Consider the following 15,943-nt stretch of genomic DNA (forward strand, 5'->3'; position numbering starts at 1 on the left):
TTAAGTGTTTAAGATAAACAACAAAAAAAGAACATAATCCACCTTTTCATGAAACTGGACACACTTGATATTGTCAAAGACATTGAGAAGGTGGGCCTGGATGGTGTGGGAGTCAGAGGCCTGGCCCAGGATCTCCAGCAGGGCAGGATCAGAGACAAAGAAGAAACGAGGAAACAGCAGACGCTTCTTCTCCAGATAACTGTTTGACCACATAATTTAAAAAAAATCAATACAAAGTATCATCTGACAGACAATACAATAAACCAGATAGTTAACTGTACAGCATAAAAAAGGAAATCAGTCACTTCACTTACCCTCACTACTGATTATCGTTTAAAATCTTCTACCTTTCTTTTGGTGGTTAAGTTCATTAGAACCTAAAAATAAGGGCCATGGTGGTGTTTTAAGTTTTTTCTACTCACCCTGTTAGAGACTTCTGACAGATCTCCAGCTGTTCGAGGAGATGTGGAAGCAGCTGTCCCATGGTCTCATCCCCCACGCATGACTGTACCACATTGGGCATTTCATGGGCTCGCATCATGATCTTCACCCATGACTTATCAATGTTAGAGAAACGCTTTGCTTCCTAAAAAGATTGAGTTAGTCAATTATCTCATGATCACTGTTTGACTGTTTTATTATTTTATTTTGTATTTAGTTGTTTCTTTTAAATGCTTGGACGCTGTTTGGCGCCGATTTTAGAAGTAAGCTCGTAAAACAATCTTACAAAGGCAACATTTCACTATTATTTCTCCTTCTTTTAAATGTCAAAACACTGTGGCCTGAAAACATTGCCTGGACCAGTGATTTATTTTGCTCAAGAGACTGTGAAATATAATTTTTGAAAATGGAAATAAAAGAAACTCAACGCCTGGCACATTAATGCACTACTGCACCTAAACACCCAGAATATTGTCCAGAAATCTGATAATGATGTAAAGATAGAATTTTTTTATGTAAATTGTGTAACTGCAAATGAGTAATTTCAGTTCAGTTCACTTGTTTGCCTTTTAAACTGAAATTGCCTTTTAAACTGCATTTGGAGTCCATGTTTAAGCCTGATAACCAATATGAATCACATCCTGAAATGTTGTTCACCTTAGGCAACTGTTTGGCGATATCTCCACCCACAAACACAGCCTCCAGATAGATCCACAGGTTCTGGACAGTCATCCAGTGCTCGATAATATCAGTGGTGTTGGAGAGATTCTGAACCCACTTCTGAATCTGGGCTTTAAATGGGGTGTTGTACCTGAAAAAGAAGGTAAATCTTCACGTTCGCCTTACTTAGGGACGCACACCTGTGTGTGGCTCGTCTAATGTCTAGATTTCCCACAGCTGTGGAAGAAGATCATCACTACCGACACTAATGATAATGACACTCAACACTGCCGTACCGGTTGCTCATAAGGGATCCCAAGATCATTAGGCTATCCTCCATGCTGGCAATGATCTCTGATGTGCTGTCTCCTCTCAGCAGCAACTCCCCACGGGTCTTAAAACTGGCAAATGTAAAAGTCTTGTTGTCCCACTCAGCGATCACTTGCTTCAGCTTTTGTTCAATATCACGCTCTTTCACAGCACTGATGCAGATATCCTGCACAAGAATCCCGCCCCCCAAATGTTTTTAAATGTTAGCAATAAAAATGCTGATGGCAAACAGATGCATATGCACTGAAAAAACAGGATTGGTGTTTGCACTGAACAGGACCACCTATCAGTTAATTCAATATATTACTCTTTAAACTTTTTAAATGTTTTCATTTCCTCCAAACAATTTTCCAAACTTGTATTTTATTTGGAATTTATTATATCAAATAAAAAAGAAAACACCTTGAATTAGCAGCTAATGATTCGTTTGTACCTCAATCTCTTCTTTATACTTGAGTAGAGGAGCCTCCATTATGTTACGCAGCTTGAATGTATCAGTTTCCACCTCAAAGGTATGGCCAGTCACCTGGATACAAAACAGGACAAATTACAGCTATTATCATTATCATTAGGTTCTGGTGATGACTTGATTTCAGTCAATAACATTCAGTTGCAGTGCTACACCAGTGGCCATGTTTCACTAACCTCCGTTATCCTCTTCCAGTGCCGGGCCATCATTGCTTTGTTAGTCATGAGTTCCAGCAGGGGGCAGCACTCACTGAATTCATCAATCGTTTTCTTCAGATCCTGAAAGGCCTGCCACTCTTTCAGAGCACGAGGCAGTTTTCGACACCTGGTAGTTCACAGGACGTGACAGTCAAACTCATATTTATTGTCTTCTTTCTAAACTACACTTTAGCTCTGCTGAAGTCAAGTAAAGTTGATATGAACTAGATTAGATGTATAGTTGACATTTTGTTTGTTAAAGGAAAAGTATTACAACACACTTCAAGTTTGGTATTAACGCTACAAGAGTCATTGGATTGGACAATTTGTTGAGTATCCTTCCTTACTAGCACAGAGCAAAAGTTCATGCATCAGTGTCTGTTCATAGCTTCACTCAACCAAATCAACACCTCCACAACAGATAGCTGACATTTCTGCCAGAGGAAACAAATATCCTCTCTTCTTCAGCTCTGACTATAGCTCTATATTTTCCTTCTGACTGCTTCTAATGTTTATCTAGATTTTCATTGTCAAGTAATCCCTTCCAGCTATATTAAAACTTGTTCTTAATTTCTTTAGGTAAAATAAACTAGCCTGTAGCCTATTAGCCTCTTTCCCCTTCAGTGTCCATTTGACACATGCTGGACAAATGTGACCACATAAAGGGCAAAGATTAGCTTTGCATTGTGAGACTGAAATATTAATGCAGTGTTGATGAAGAACAGGAAGCTTTGTTTCTGCCACTGGAAAAAAAAAAACTTTTTTTGTTGTTATGTAAAACTTTTGGGTTAGTATTTCGAAATTATAACATCTCGAAACAAGTTTCCATATTGTAGCAAGTGAGAGGAAGCAGTTTCTTTAATGCCTGAAAATAAGAGTGATGTTTATGGATGGACTAATGAAAATCATTTAATTTAATTCTGCTTTTTTTTCTTTCTCTTTGTGATGTCACCAATTCCTGCAGTAATGAGAGGGCTTGATTACACAGTATGAGAAGGTTATTTTCTCACATAGTCAGTTTTGTTTGTTTCCAGTTCAGCTTCTTTCCTGAAAACGTCTCCTTCTTCATTAACATACTTTAAGCTCATGTTACTATATCTACAGTTAAAAGAGTTCAACAGTTGCTTGAATAAAAAACAAACAAATAAATTGCCAAACCTCGTCTGAAAGTCGAGCAGCTCATTATTAATCTTCTCGATGCAGATGTCAGCCCAGAGGATATCATAGTAGCCATTAACTGTATCGATGACATTGTTGTAAAGGCCGTACAACTTCTGCAGCAGAGCCAGTTGCTTCCTAATCTCCAATAGCTGAGGATGCTGGGTAACAGGAAGTCCAAAGAGCTCTTCGCCTCCCGTGTAAGTGATGTACTTCCTGAACAGGTTGTCAAATCGATTCTGAAGAGGAGAAGAGCTACGATTAGGTACAGCTTACGCTCTGATGGACTTTAAAACATTACACATTTGAGGTAAAACATTTGCAATTATCTGAGTATAATTTATACAGAATAAAAAATCTGTCTTTTGCTAACCATGAAATAGAAACTGTAATAGTATAATAATAGTAATAATAATAATAAAAATATAATAGCTCTTTTAACATCAGTTTCAAGTAACTACTTTTCTGAGGCATCAGGTCAATGCAGGATCTAAATATTTACTAACTGACAGAGAGACAAAATAATTAATCACTAACCAACCTGGAACATGATCAGCCGGTCACTGGCATCTTGGGGTGCAAGTCCCACAACCATGGGACCATCCTTAAACAGAGAGGGAAAAGTGTCATTTTAGTAGCTATTATTAAAACTAACCTTAACTGTAATTAACTGAGCATTTATTTGTTGAATTAAAATAAAAAGTTTAATTGAAACAGAGCAAACAGCCATAGATACTTTACCTTTTCATAATCTTGATAAAAGTGTTGGCAGTCTTCCAGAAAGGTCTCCACATTGCTGACCAGTTCTTCTCTGAAGTTTGGCTGCAAGGCGACCAGCTCGTTCTGCACCTCTGTGCTCCGGGACAAGAGCTTTTCCCAAGTGTAGCGCAGAGTATCCACTTTTTCAGCCTCCTCTTTAGCCACTGACAGTTCATACTTATGGAGCATGGCATAGGACTCCTGTGAGGAAAAATAAGATACTAAGTCTTCCACCTGACAAAAACTAGAATGTGCAAATGTGTAATTATTTCTTTCTGAGCTTCTTGTACAGACTCATAAAGTCAAACAGCTAAAAATGTCTCTTTCCCACTGTGTGTATTTGTGTGTATAAAAAGAGCTTCGATAAATATGTGATGCTGTGGTTTACCTCTATGGGCCCAACTTGAAAATCAATAGATATCTGGTGCTCTCTGATCTCCTTCAGTGCGGCCATGGCAATACGAATATCATCCAGGTCTTTGATCTGTCGATTCAGTTTCTTTCCTGCTTCATCTACAAAAGCAAAAATGTGCTCCATCTCTGAGCGACATTTCCTGTTACAGTAAAGTCCGTAGTCCACCATCCAATTCTTGATTTCAGCAGAGAGGGACATCTTTAAGGGTGCTGGCAGGAAGTAATATGAGCATGCAGAGAGCATCATTTAACTTGCTGAAAATCTCAAAAATCTCATTCATGCCGGTTTTAAATTTGTAACTTAATAAGACCTGTGAATAGCGCCAAGGCTCCTACAGCAATATACTCTGGTTCAGAGTTTACTTCCAGCTCTAGATCTCGATAGAAAAGAATCTGGCTCTCAAACTCCGATAACAAGGGACTCCCCTCGATAAATCTGTTCAAAACACAAACAAAAATAGCACTAGTGCGATGTCAGATAAGCAGATTTATATAGAAACCATACATTTCAACGTACTTCCTCATGGTCTCTTCACGGTCTTTCCTCCAGATGTGATGGTAACGGCTAAAGTGATGTAGAGCGGTCACCACTTCCTGCACATTAATATCAACAGGAGAATATGAAATGAAGTGCACTTATAGAAAAATAAAAGACATTTATATTCATTAAATATACAGAAATATAGATGAAAATATCTGTTGTAAATGTGGGATAAAGAAATATAAAAAGTGTATGGCATGATTTAATAAAAGACAGCTAAGTTTGGATTAGTTTCATATAAAAAATAGCTTAATTAAGTGCCATGTACCTTTTTACTGGAGGTGATAGAGGTGCTAAGTACAGAGATTAGCTTGGCTATTTCCTTGTTCTCAGACACACTCTTGTAGTAATTTCTGGCTTGGAACGGGATGGCCTGGATCACAGAAGCTGACATGTCTGAGGTACTGCCATCTGAAAATGACAGAATTTCACAGAAAACACATTGAGCAGAAATGATGGACATTATTCTTCCAAATATTAACTTCTGGGCTTTTAAAATAATTATATGTTACAGGTCTTTTTACAAGAGAACATGTTAATAATGGAATTACTTCCATTTAGTTTTTCTCTCTCTGTATATATAATTTCTAAAAGTAAAATGTGCTTTTCATAGTGGAAATTGATTATCCCTGCCGCTTTCTAATTAAATATGTATTTAATTTGCATTAAATATGAAATTCTTGAATATTTTCCTCCCCAAGCAATATTATGTGTTTCTGCCCCTGGTCAGATATTTGCTTGCTCTGCTGAGCTGTAAAATCGAGTTGTAATTGTATGCTGAAAACAGCAAATCTTAAAATTTTAAAAATGAGTGAGCTGACACAGTTGGGAGCTGTTGAAGGTCTGAGGTTAAGCTATGAAAGTGATAATGTTCTCTATTACCAGCCAAGCTTCTGTATGTTGTTGCTCCGTCCTCTGTTTCGCTCTCAGAGCTGTCTTGTTTCAGTGCTGCCATTCGCCTTTCATTCATTTGTCTCTGGAAAGGGGAATGTAAAACCTCCGGGTTTATTTAGTACACTGCTGGACCACGACAATATTAGTTTAAAAAGAGCAGTTCTAACAGTTTATTACAGTTATCAAGCTAAATGTCACAAATTGATTTTTCCTTTATTCACCTTAGATATCCTTTCTTTGCTCCACTGGCTGACTCCTTTGCTGACACTGACTACACACTCTACAGCGCGGTTTAGAGCCTGTTGAACCTCCTCCAAAGCTGGAACCATGACAATGTTAGGGATGGAAAGGGTCATGTTTACTCTGAAGATTGCATGGTGATCGCTGCTTTTGCCATGGCTGGTTGGGTCACTTGCAGCTTCAGAGGGAGAGAAGGGTAACACACATAAAGTATTGGAATAGACATTTTATGAGCTTATTTTAAATATTTTAGGCCTTTACAGAAATATAGCAAACAATTAAACAAGACGCACCAGAGAAGTGTATGAGCGAGGACGTATGTATGCGCTTGCGCAACATCTCAAGGGTGTTGCGTGTCACTTTGAGCAAGGCATCCACATTACGGTGGTTGAAGTAGGACAGCAGCTCCTGGGCTTCCTGCTCCATCACTTCCATCAAGTCCCTCTTCTTCTTCCTCCTCACCAACGGAGAAGAAGGACCAACACTAGCAGAACGTAGCAGCGTGTTTCTGGAGAAGAGACGCTCGTCATCACCTAAGAAGGTGACACGTTTACAGTCAATACGAACACCTTCAGCAACACTTCACCTTGAATAAATCAGCATTATAATAAAAGTAAAAACAACAAGGTCCTAAAAAAGGTAATCCCCTTTCCTTTAAAAACCTTTGAACTGCCTTTTTTAACTTGTCTCTTACAGCATTGAATCATAATTATCACACTGTATTGTGTTTGATCGTGAAAGGAAACTGTCAGCATACCTTCACTGTCATTGTGGTCTATGGTCTTGCTCTCTGTGCAGCTTTCTTCCTCAAACTTCTCCACCTCCTCTCTCTGATTGTGGTCAAACTCTAGCAGCATGTTGATCAGTTCATTAGCTGCCTCCTCCACCAGTGAGCTCTTCATGTTCACTTTCTGGGCTTGTCTTATGCAAAGGTCCTAGACACATGCAGATATACAGTTCAGTTCAATGTAATTAATCTTTAGAATAAGAAATAATGTTTAAATACAGAAAAAAGTATTTTAAATGTGTGAGAATTACCAAAACCACTTAATAAATATTGATAGCATCTTTCAGATGTCTGCATAGTTACACAGACTTAGTAGAGCAACAATAACCCAGCGGATACTTTTATTTTATTTGTCTTCGTTTACCCTAGTGGTTTGAACAAACTCCTCACAGGTCACAGGCTCATCCTCTGGCAGGACACACAGGTTGGATATGCTCATCTCCTGCAGTACTGCTTCTATTCTAAACTCCACCAGGTCATTCACTCTGTCCATCAGCAACTCAAGATCAGCTAAACAGACAAAAAAAACCACACAAAAGAGAAAGGGAGGGACACAAACCCACCAAAAATAAGGGAAAGAGGGAAAAATCAAGGGGAACTTGTTATGCGTTTGAACAAAGGAGAGAACAGTGATAAACAGACAATTCAGTATAAAAAAAGGCAATGTGTAGAGAGAGAAAGAATCTATTGAATATATGAGTGTTACTTGTGAGAAAGCCACCTATGCAATAAATCCATTAATCACACGCAGCCAGTGCTGAGTTGCAGGAATGTCTCGTGTCAGCGTGTACAGGATCGATCTCGTTACATTTTTTGCTTACCCAACACTTTGTCGATGCGGTCGAGATACTTGTCAATATTCAGAGATGTCCAGTTGAGGGAGGTCAAACCCGGTTGTATAGCCTCATCCACCTGTCAAGTAAGTCATGTATGGTATGATGATGGTGATGCACTTTGTAAGCAACCTGCTGTGACAGTCAGTCTCATACCTGTCACCAGTTTAATGCTTAGAAAAGATTCATGACGAAACCAAGCAACAATAAAAAAGGATCTAACATTTTTTTGTGTGTTCTTCTGACTTACTAGAGACAACTGAAAATAAAAACATAAAATCAAATGAAATCAAATAAAATGAGTCCTATTTTGAACTTTTATGTAATCACATGACGCTCGATCATGGGATGCTGGGTTGGACTGAAATGCAGGACTTTGCAGAGAAATATAAAATCAAAACAAAGCTTTATTAGCTAGCACTGGCAAACATAATTTAGCTAACTGGAGCGTGCACAACATGAAGGATTTGACATCGACATGATAAAGAACAGAGGGAAACCATCCATCCTTAGACTACGATGACTGAGAACCTTCACAGACACATCCATCCATCCATTCTCTTACCCTTATCCGGGGCTGGGTCTTGGGGCAGCAGCCTAAGTAGAGAAGCTGAGACCTCCCTCTCCCCAGTCACCTCCTCCACTACCCAAAGCTCATGACCACAGGTGAGGGTAGGGACAAAAACTAACTTTGAGTCAAGCTCAGTTGCTTTGATCTCTTGCCCAAGATGTTGATTTTTTTTATTTTTACCAAAGTTCATTTTTTGGGTTAAATAAAAAACACTTTTTTGGACTTTAACCTGTGCCTGACTGTCCTTTACTGTTCGGTCAATCACTCTAGGATTCCCAATCCCAGCCGGCCACCTCGCACCAAGGGCGCGTCTCCAGGAGACTAGTTCCAGAGCCCAAGCCATTCACATCCACCATATCTAGCCGCTACCTCTCAACACTCACACACTAACTCAGGCTCCTTCTCCATGAGAGAGGTGACATTCCATGTCCCAATTGCTAGTTTTGGTAGCCGAGGGTCGGTCCACTTACCTTAGCTACATGTGGCATGACCAGCTGTTCAAAGACACTCTGAATCTTGGCACGCACTCTAGTGTTCTCGCTCAACATCAGCTGAAATGAGATAGATGCATGTTGGAGCATTTTTGCAATCACACAAAAGGGATGAACTGAATTTTTCAGTTGACAATAAAATGGGTTTTTGTCGATTTTAGTCATTTTTAAAAATCTGTGTGGAATTTAAACACAATTCCAGGATGTTTTATACTCCTACAGGGAGTGCAGAATTATTAGGCAAGTTGTATTTTTGAGGAATAATTTTATTATTGAACAACAACCATGTTCTCAATGAACCCAAAAAACTCATTAATATCAAAGCTGAATGTTTTTGGAAGTAGTTTTTAGTTTGTTTTTAGTTTTAGCTATTTTAGGGGGATATCTGTGTGTGCAGGTGACTATTACTGTGCATAATTATTAGGCAACTTAACAAAAAACAAATATATACCCATTTCAATTATTTATTTTTACCAGTGAAACCAATATAACATCTCCACATTCACAAATATACATTTCTGACATTCAAAAACAAAACAAAAACAAATCAGCGACCAATATAGCCACCTTTCTTTGCAAGGACACTCAAAAGCCTGCCATCCATGGATTCTGTCAGTGTTTTGATCTGTTCACCATCAACATTGCGTGCAGCAGCAACCACAGCCTCCCAGACACTGTTCAGAGAGGTGTACTGTTTTCCCTCCTTGTAAATCTCACATTTGATGATGGACCACAGGTTCTCAATGGGGTTCAGATCAGGTGAACAAGGAGGCCATGTCATTAGTTTTTCTTCTTTTATACCCTTTCTTGCCAGCCACGCTGTGGAGTACTTGGACGCGTGTGATGGAGCATTGTCCTGCATGAAAATCATGTTTTTCTTGAAGGATGCAGACTTCTTCCTGTACCACTGCTTGAAGAAGGTGTCTTCCAGAGACTGGCAGTAGGACTGGGAGTTGAGCTTGACTCCATCCTCAACCCGAAAAGGCCCCACAAGCTCATCTTTGATGATACCAGCCCAAACCAGTACTCCACCTCCACCTTGCTGGCGTCTGAGTCGGACTGGAGCTCTCTGCCCTTTACCAATCCAGCCACGGGCCCATCCATCTGGCCCATCAAGACTCACTCTCATTTCATCAGTCCATAAAACCTTAGAAAAATCAGTCTTGAGATATTTCTTGGCCCAGTCTTGACGTTTCAGCTTGTGTGTCTTGTTCAGTGGTGGTCGTCTTTCAGCCTATCTTACCTTGGCCATGTCTCTGAGTATTGCACACCTTGTGCTTTTGGGCACTCCAGTGATGTTGCAGCTCTGAAATATGGCCAAACTGGTGGCAAGTGGCATCTTGGCAGCTGCACGCTTGACTTTTCTCAGTTCATGGGCAGTTATTTTGCGCCTTGGTTTTTCCACACGCTTCTTGCGACCCTGTTGACTATTTTGAATGAAACGCTCGATTGTTCGATGATCACACTTCAGAAGCTTTGCAATTTTGAGACTGCTGCATCCCTCTGCAAGATATCTCACTATTTTTGACTTTTCTGTGCCTGTCAAGTCCTTCTTTTGACCCATTTTGCCAAAGGAAAGGACGTTGCCTAATAATTATGCACACCTGATATAGGGCGTTGATGTCATTAGACCACACCCCTTCTCATTACAGGGATGCACATCACCTAATATGCTTAATTGGTAGTAGGCTTTCGAGCCTATACAGCTTGGAGTAAGACAACATGCATGAAGAGGATGATGTGGACAAAATACTCATTTGCCTAATAATTCTGCACTCCCTGTAGTTACATGCAGCTTTGATCATTTGGTTGTTCACTGTATGCATTTTTGAAATTTTAGCTACAACTGTGTGCTATGCTCACCTGTATTCTATTGTAGTGTTTCTTAAAGACGTCCTGTTTTTGCAGCAGTAGAAGAGCAAAGGGAGGGATTGCCAAATTCATCTTTGTCATGCAGTTCACCTCTCTGATCTGCGTCAGAATCTCTGGGTCAAAGTTCACAAATAACTCGCCAGTTTCTGGAGATCTGACCAGAAGAGAGGCTTGCAGGCCAACTTTGGCATCCTCCATCTGCGTTGAGGTGTTTAGTGAGGTTTATGTGAAGAGATGCAGGGAAAATGTGTGAATAAGAGGGGAGAAAAGATGTTCATTCAGTTTGTGTTTCAGATCCTCAAACTAATTTTAATATTAGACAAAGATAACCCAAGTATGGACAAAATGTAGTTTTTTCCAGCAAGAACTGCAATGATTCTTTTATCTCGCTGTAGAAGAACTTTGCCTCTTTCTTGTTTACAGAATTGTTTTAATTCAGCCACACTAGAAGGTTTTCAAGGACAAGTCATGGCAAAACACCTCAATCTGATTTAACTCCAGACTTTGACCGGGCCACTCCAAACCCTTCATTTTGTTTATTTATTTATTTGTCATTTCCACTTTATTTGTCAGTGACCAAGCAAAAACAGAACCTCTGTAGAGAAAGGATGCATTGTACCAGATTTAGCTGCTAGCTTGTTTTCATCTGCAGCTCCTGAGACGTTGAGACATTCATAGGTGGACTTCCTGGTGTTTTTCACATCTGTTGTCCTGCTACATAACCCAATTACACTTCAGTTTGTGCCACTTCAAGGCACAAACTGATGGCTAGACATTGTCCTTCAGGAGCTGGTGTGATATTGCTTTTATGAAATGCTGCATTAGTTTTGTGCTGGATGTCACTCTCATCAGTCCACAAAATATATCGGGGAGCATTAAGATGTTTTTTGGCAGATCTGAGAGGAGCCTTGGTGTCCTTTTTAGTCATCCATCATTTTCACCAAATTACTTGTTTACACAGTGCCAGATATAATTAGATAGCTTTCTCCTTTTTAAATTGATCAACTTTGTCTAGTATTAAAATGTGTTTGATGATCTCAAACATGTAAGTGTTAACATATATGCAGCAAACGAAATCACAACACTATATAAAGGAATTAACGATACATATTGTATATAAATGCTCCTCTGTCAGATTTCTTGTTTGTATTATACATTTTACAGTTCGTTAACCTTTTTCATCCAGCTGTGATGGTAGATCATCTCAAACTCCAACAACGCTCTTGCTACACGGTTAAAGTTCTTGATGATCCTTTTTGCCTCTGATGTGGAAAGAACTCCTGGATGCTAATTAGAGTAATAAACAAAACAAACAAACATGATGCATTACATGGATGGGAAATGCCAAACAATTTTATCATTAATCTGCTAGAACCAGCCAAACCTAAACTGAAAGTCAGGCAATATCACCTGCTGAAAGAGATCCATGGGTCCCTGTATACGGTTGTACAGCTGCCGAGCCCACATGATCCGACCGGCCACTGGGGGCAAGTCCCTGCCAATGGGGGGGTCAAGTTTCTGCTTCATGTAGATGCGGAAAACCATTTCAATGTCCCGGCCATAATTTTGTAAAATTTGCTGATACTTCTCATCAATCCCAAGATCTGGGATGCCCAGTCTGTTTTTGGGAAAACCAAAGATACAAGTGGTTCAGCAGAACTCAAACCCAGCAGCAATAAAAATATTTAAATACAGCAATAAACACATAGCAGTACCAGCACCAGTAATGACAAGGACTCTATTTTGTTTGGATGTGCTGGTAAATGTTTTGAGCTAAAATGTGCAAAGGACCCTGTAACTAGCAAACCTACTTGTACATTAAAGCACACTTGTTATTGTCATGAAACGGCTGTGGCAGGCAGGAGGAAGGACCCAAACGCAGAACTCAAAACAAGGGAATGAACTAAAGGAGACTGCTTTATTGCAGTGGCACAACTTCCACAAAAGACACTTAAAAAACCAAAGCAAAACCTAGAAACGGGAGACTAATAACAAAACACTAGGGACGGCAATTTCAGGGGACACAACAAGAGAAACACCTAAACACTTGAAGAAAAATAACAAAAAACAGAAAACTCGAAAAAATTAATAAACACAAAACATAAAGCGACTCTGGACCATGACAGTTATAGTTTACCTCGGTGTTTATTTCAATGAAATAGCTACTCTGAGTTTTTTTTTTATTTTTGATTGCAGAATAGTTTAAAAGTTCAGAGATTAAATGAAGCAGTATGTCACATGAAGCGGCATTGGCAAGATTAGGGAAATTGCGGTAAATATTTCAGAATGATGCTAATTAGTTACCAATGAAATACCTTTGAAAGGTCTTCAGCACATTTAGAGCCCTTTCTGTATTTTCAATTTTTTCAAAGGTGCTATCCATGAAACTCTTCAGTTGATTCTGGAAAGGAAAACACAGACAACAATAATATTCACAACAACGACAGCGCAATGAAATTAATTTTAAATGAAACTCCACCTAATGAATCCTTAATCACCAGCAAATGAACTTGGCTAACCCGCATTACAAAACAGATGTCTAGTCAGTTTGCATTAACTTTATTTGCACAAAACAGGGCAAATGCACTGTCTAATTAACTTACGTGGAGTTCAGAAGTGCTTTTGCAGAATTCCTCATAGTCAACATCAAAGTCACTTCTCCTCTGGTCTAGAAAACTGTAATGTTTTTTCTTCATGTTTAACACAATAGCCTAAGAAAAAAATATCCAGACATCCACAAACACACATTTTAGAAAACATCTTTAGCTCTAAATAAAATGCTCTGTTTTCTTCTGAAGGTATTATTATTAAATGCATAATTAAATGCATACGTTTTGGAACTTGTAGTGTATTAGTCTAGTAGAAATGTAACAGTGCAACTGTGTCTTACTGCAAGCTATGGATGTTCTGCAAAGCTAACTATCAAGTTATACCAAAACAAAGTTTGCAATCTCATCTTCTAGCTCAGTTTGGTTACTTCGAGCATGCATGTAAAACATTTTGTTAAGTTTTTATTCATTCAGGAAGTTTCACAAACTTTAGATAAATATTTTACAAGTGAAACATGAGAATGAATTGCCTGTACACTAAAATGAACACCATTGCACACACTTTTCTTGTGTGAAAAAGTATTAATCTAAACAGAAAACTCAGAAGCTCCCCATGAACTGGCGAAAGGTTTGGGATACAAGTTTATAGTATTAACAAATGGTCATCGCAGGGCTGAGTTTAGAAAGTATTACTATGGCTCTAATAATGAAAAAAAAAAAAGAGAGAAAGTAAGGAGTTGGTTTTAATCTCCATGCAATTAGTAGCTATTTTGTTATTAAGGCATATGTATGGCAAAACATTGCACAACAATATTCCACCACTGCATGCTGTCTGCAAGAAAAATGCTAGAAGTTGAAAACTGCAGTGAGACGTTACCTCCCATTTTCCCTGCATTTCTGCAGTCTGTGTAGCCCAAGAAGCAAGAACACAAACACATGGTTCACATCAACAGACTCTCAAAGTATTATGTACTAAAACCTTAAGCATCACAGTTTGATGATGTAAAAAAATGAATTGTTTGCGCAACAGGAAACCACAGAAAAAAATCAGCAGCCTGCCACTGGCATTGTAAGTGTGCAGCCTGAAATTCTGTTCGACAATACAGAGAAACTTTCCATTTACCATAATGACAACACACTCAACATCTGAAGATGCCAGGAGAAATACAGACACGGCTGCCTGACAGTGACATTTAATCAGTTAATGCAATGCCTCCCTGCACATGTCTTATTAACAGGATTTGACAACAGTCTGATATCACAGTATACTCACTTGAAACCTGGTGGCCATCGTCTCCAGCCCTTCTATCTTCGAGTCCTTTAGAACGGAGTAGGTGGAAATGGTGGCGAACATTTCGAGGATCTTGTTCAGTCTTCGCTGGAATGTGTCAAACTTTCCAAAGATGTACATCTCGCTGAAGTCAAACTGTCTTTCTGAAGGAGTCTGCTCCAGCTTCTCCTTGGTTCTGTGGAAACATCGCTGGTATTCCTGGGAAACACATTATGATACAGAACCACATTTTGACTGATAAAAAACTGACAGAGGTGCATTTTGCTACAAAACACATTTTGTTTTCCTTTAAAAATGATCCATTACCTGGTTTAGGCGAATGGCAGCTTTGATTTTCTCAATAATGACTTGCTGAGGTTGGTCCCATATTGAGTTTGTGCCATTATCAGTGATATAGGCCTTACAAGCTGTGATCATCTGGTTTGTCACCTGGAGATGAGGATAAAAAAATGGAAACTATAAATCATATAAATCATCATATAAATTTGTACTTTTTTGTTGTCTTAATGTAAAAGTGTCCTAAAAATGCTTCAGTATCAATCATTTATAAAAAAAAAAATGTAGGATCCCATTGTTCATCATAACAAAAGTCTGTTGATCTGCACAATACCTTTACAAAAAGTGATGTAATCTTTTCAGATGTGTTGTAGTAGCGGGAAATACTGTGAATCATCCTGATGGCATTGATCAGACCTGGGATTGCATCCACCATTGATACCTTGGAGGAAACAGAAATTATAGCTTGTATTTCTTTGTACATCCAAATATAACACACATCCAGCACATTTGTACTGTCTTCACCATGAATGCAGTTGATTTGGTTTATTTTTTAAAATGCACCAGAGTGTGATAAAATATTCTTTTCTCACAGGGTCACTGTTGTAGAGCGGGTCGCAAAACTTCTCCAAGCTGTAGAGATACTTGACGTTGTCTTTGGCCTCATTAACTCCATCTGTGATCCTTGCATCCAGTTCCCGCCATGACTAGACCATTACAGACCGTTACTTAATTAAGGTGTGCACCGTTTTCAAAAAAACCAAACATAATCTCACAATAAACCACTGAAATAAAAGAGAGAGAAGCAATATCCAAGAAAGAGAGCATGTGGTACAGCCACTTAAAATCAGCAGTATATGACAGTCACATCTGACCTTTATGAGCTTAGATTTAGCCAGCAAGACCACACCCAGAGCAACTTTGACATCAGGGCTCTTCAGCTGGTCCAGAAGGTAGTTGAAGCGAGTCATCCGTTTCTTCCAGTGCTCCAGCTCGGCCCGAGGGCCAAGATCATCAGCCTCCTTTCTAAGCTGGTCACTCTCAGCTAAAACCTGCAGAATAGAGGCATTCGATATCACTGCTGAAACTTCAGGCCTGCAGTTTATCCTTCATCTGATACAAGCACATTCAAATAAAATGGCAGAAACCTTGGAATAAATGAATGAGAAT

General features: G+C 39.1%; 1 protein-coding gene across 2 annotated transcripts in view; it reads right to left on the reverse strand.

Moving 5' to 3' along the window:
• The window catches only part of dnah5 (dynein, axonemal, heavy chain 5), a 128,434-nt gene that overhangs the window by 101,734 nt on the left and 10,757 nt on the right, over nt 1-15,943 (reverse strand). Inside the window, exons 7-37 of one of the 2 annotated variants that reach the window (XM_080895544.1) lie at nt 15,649-15,825; nt 15,367-15,480; nt 15,108-15,215; nt 14,804-14,926; nt 14,480-14,695; nt 14,084-14,110; nt 13,261-13,368; nt 12,973-13,058; nt 12,068-12,275; nt 11,831-11,944; nt 10,649-10,855; nt 8,765-8,845; nt 7,712-7,802; nt 7,255-7,400; nt 6,861-7,038; nt 6,397-6,636; nt 6,085-6,281; nt 5,852-5,945; nt 5,238-5,380; nt 4,946-5,022; nt 4,740-4,864; nt 4,403-4,638; nt 3,997-4,215; nt 3,797-3,859; nt 3,256-3,494; nt 2,077-2,224; nt 1,865-1,957; nt 1,398-1,597; nt 1,099-1,252; nt 423-586; nt 43-199 (exon numbers count right to left, since the gene is read on the reverse strand). In XM_080895544.1, the coding sequence (XP_080751670.1) occupies nt 43-199; nt 423-586; nt 1,099-1,252; nt 1,398-1,597; nt 1,865-1,957; nt 2,077-2,224; nt 3,256-3,494; nt 3,797-3,859; nt 3,997-4,215; nt 4,403-4,638; nt 4,740-4,864; nt 4,946-5,022; nt 5,238-5,380; nt 5,852-5,945; nt 6,085-6,281; nt 6,397-6,636; nt 6,861-7,038; nt 7,255-7,400; nt 7,712-7,802; nt 8,765-8,845; nt 10,649-10,855; nt 11,831-11,944; nt 12,068-12,275; nt 12,973-13,058; nt 13,261-13,368; nt 14,084-14,110; nt 14,480-14,695; nt 14,804-14,926; nt 15,108-15,215; nt 15,367-15,480; nt 15,649-15,825 (4,533 nt within the window). The remainder of the gene's footprint in view (nt 1-42; nt 200-422; nt 587-1,098; nt 1,253-1,397; nt 1,598-1,864; nt 1,958-2,076; nt 2,225-3,255; nt 3,495-3,796; nt 3,860-3,996; nt 4,216-4,402; nt 4,639-4,739; nt 4,865-4,945; nt 5,023-5,237; nt 5,381-5,851; nt 5,946-6,084; nt 6,282-6,396; nt 6,637-6,860; nt 7,039-7,254; nt 7,401-7,711; nt 7,803-8,764; nt 8,846-10,648; nt 10,856-11,830; nt 11,945-12,067; nt 12,276-12,972; nt 13,059-13,260; nt 13,369-14,083; nt 14,111-14,479; nt 14,696-14,803; nt 14,927-15,107; nt 15,216-15,366; nt 15,481-15,648; nt 15,826-15,943) is intronic. The other variant, XM_080895545.1, reaches the window with a different exon arrangement.

The sequence above is a fragment of the Rhamphochromis sp. 'chilingali' genome (assembly GCF_963969265.1).
Source record: "Rhamphochromis sp. 'chilingali' genome assembly, chromosome: 11".
Taxonomy (NCBI): Eukaryota; Metazoa; Chordata; class Actinopteri; order Cichliformes; family Cichlidae; genus Rhamphochromis; species Rhamphochromis sp. 'chilingali'.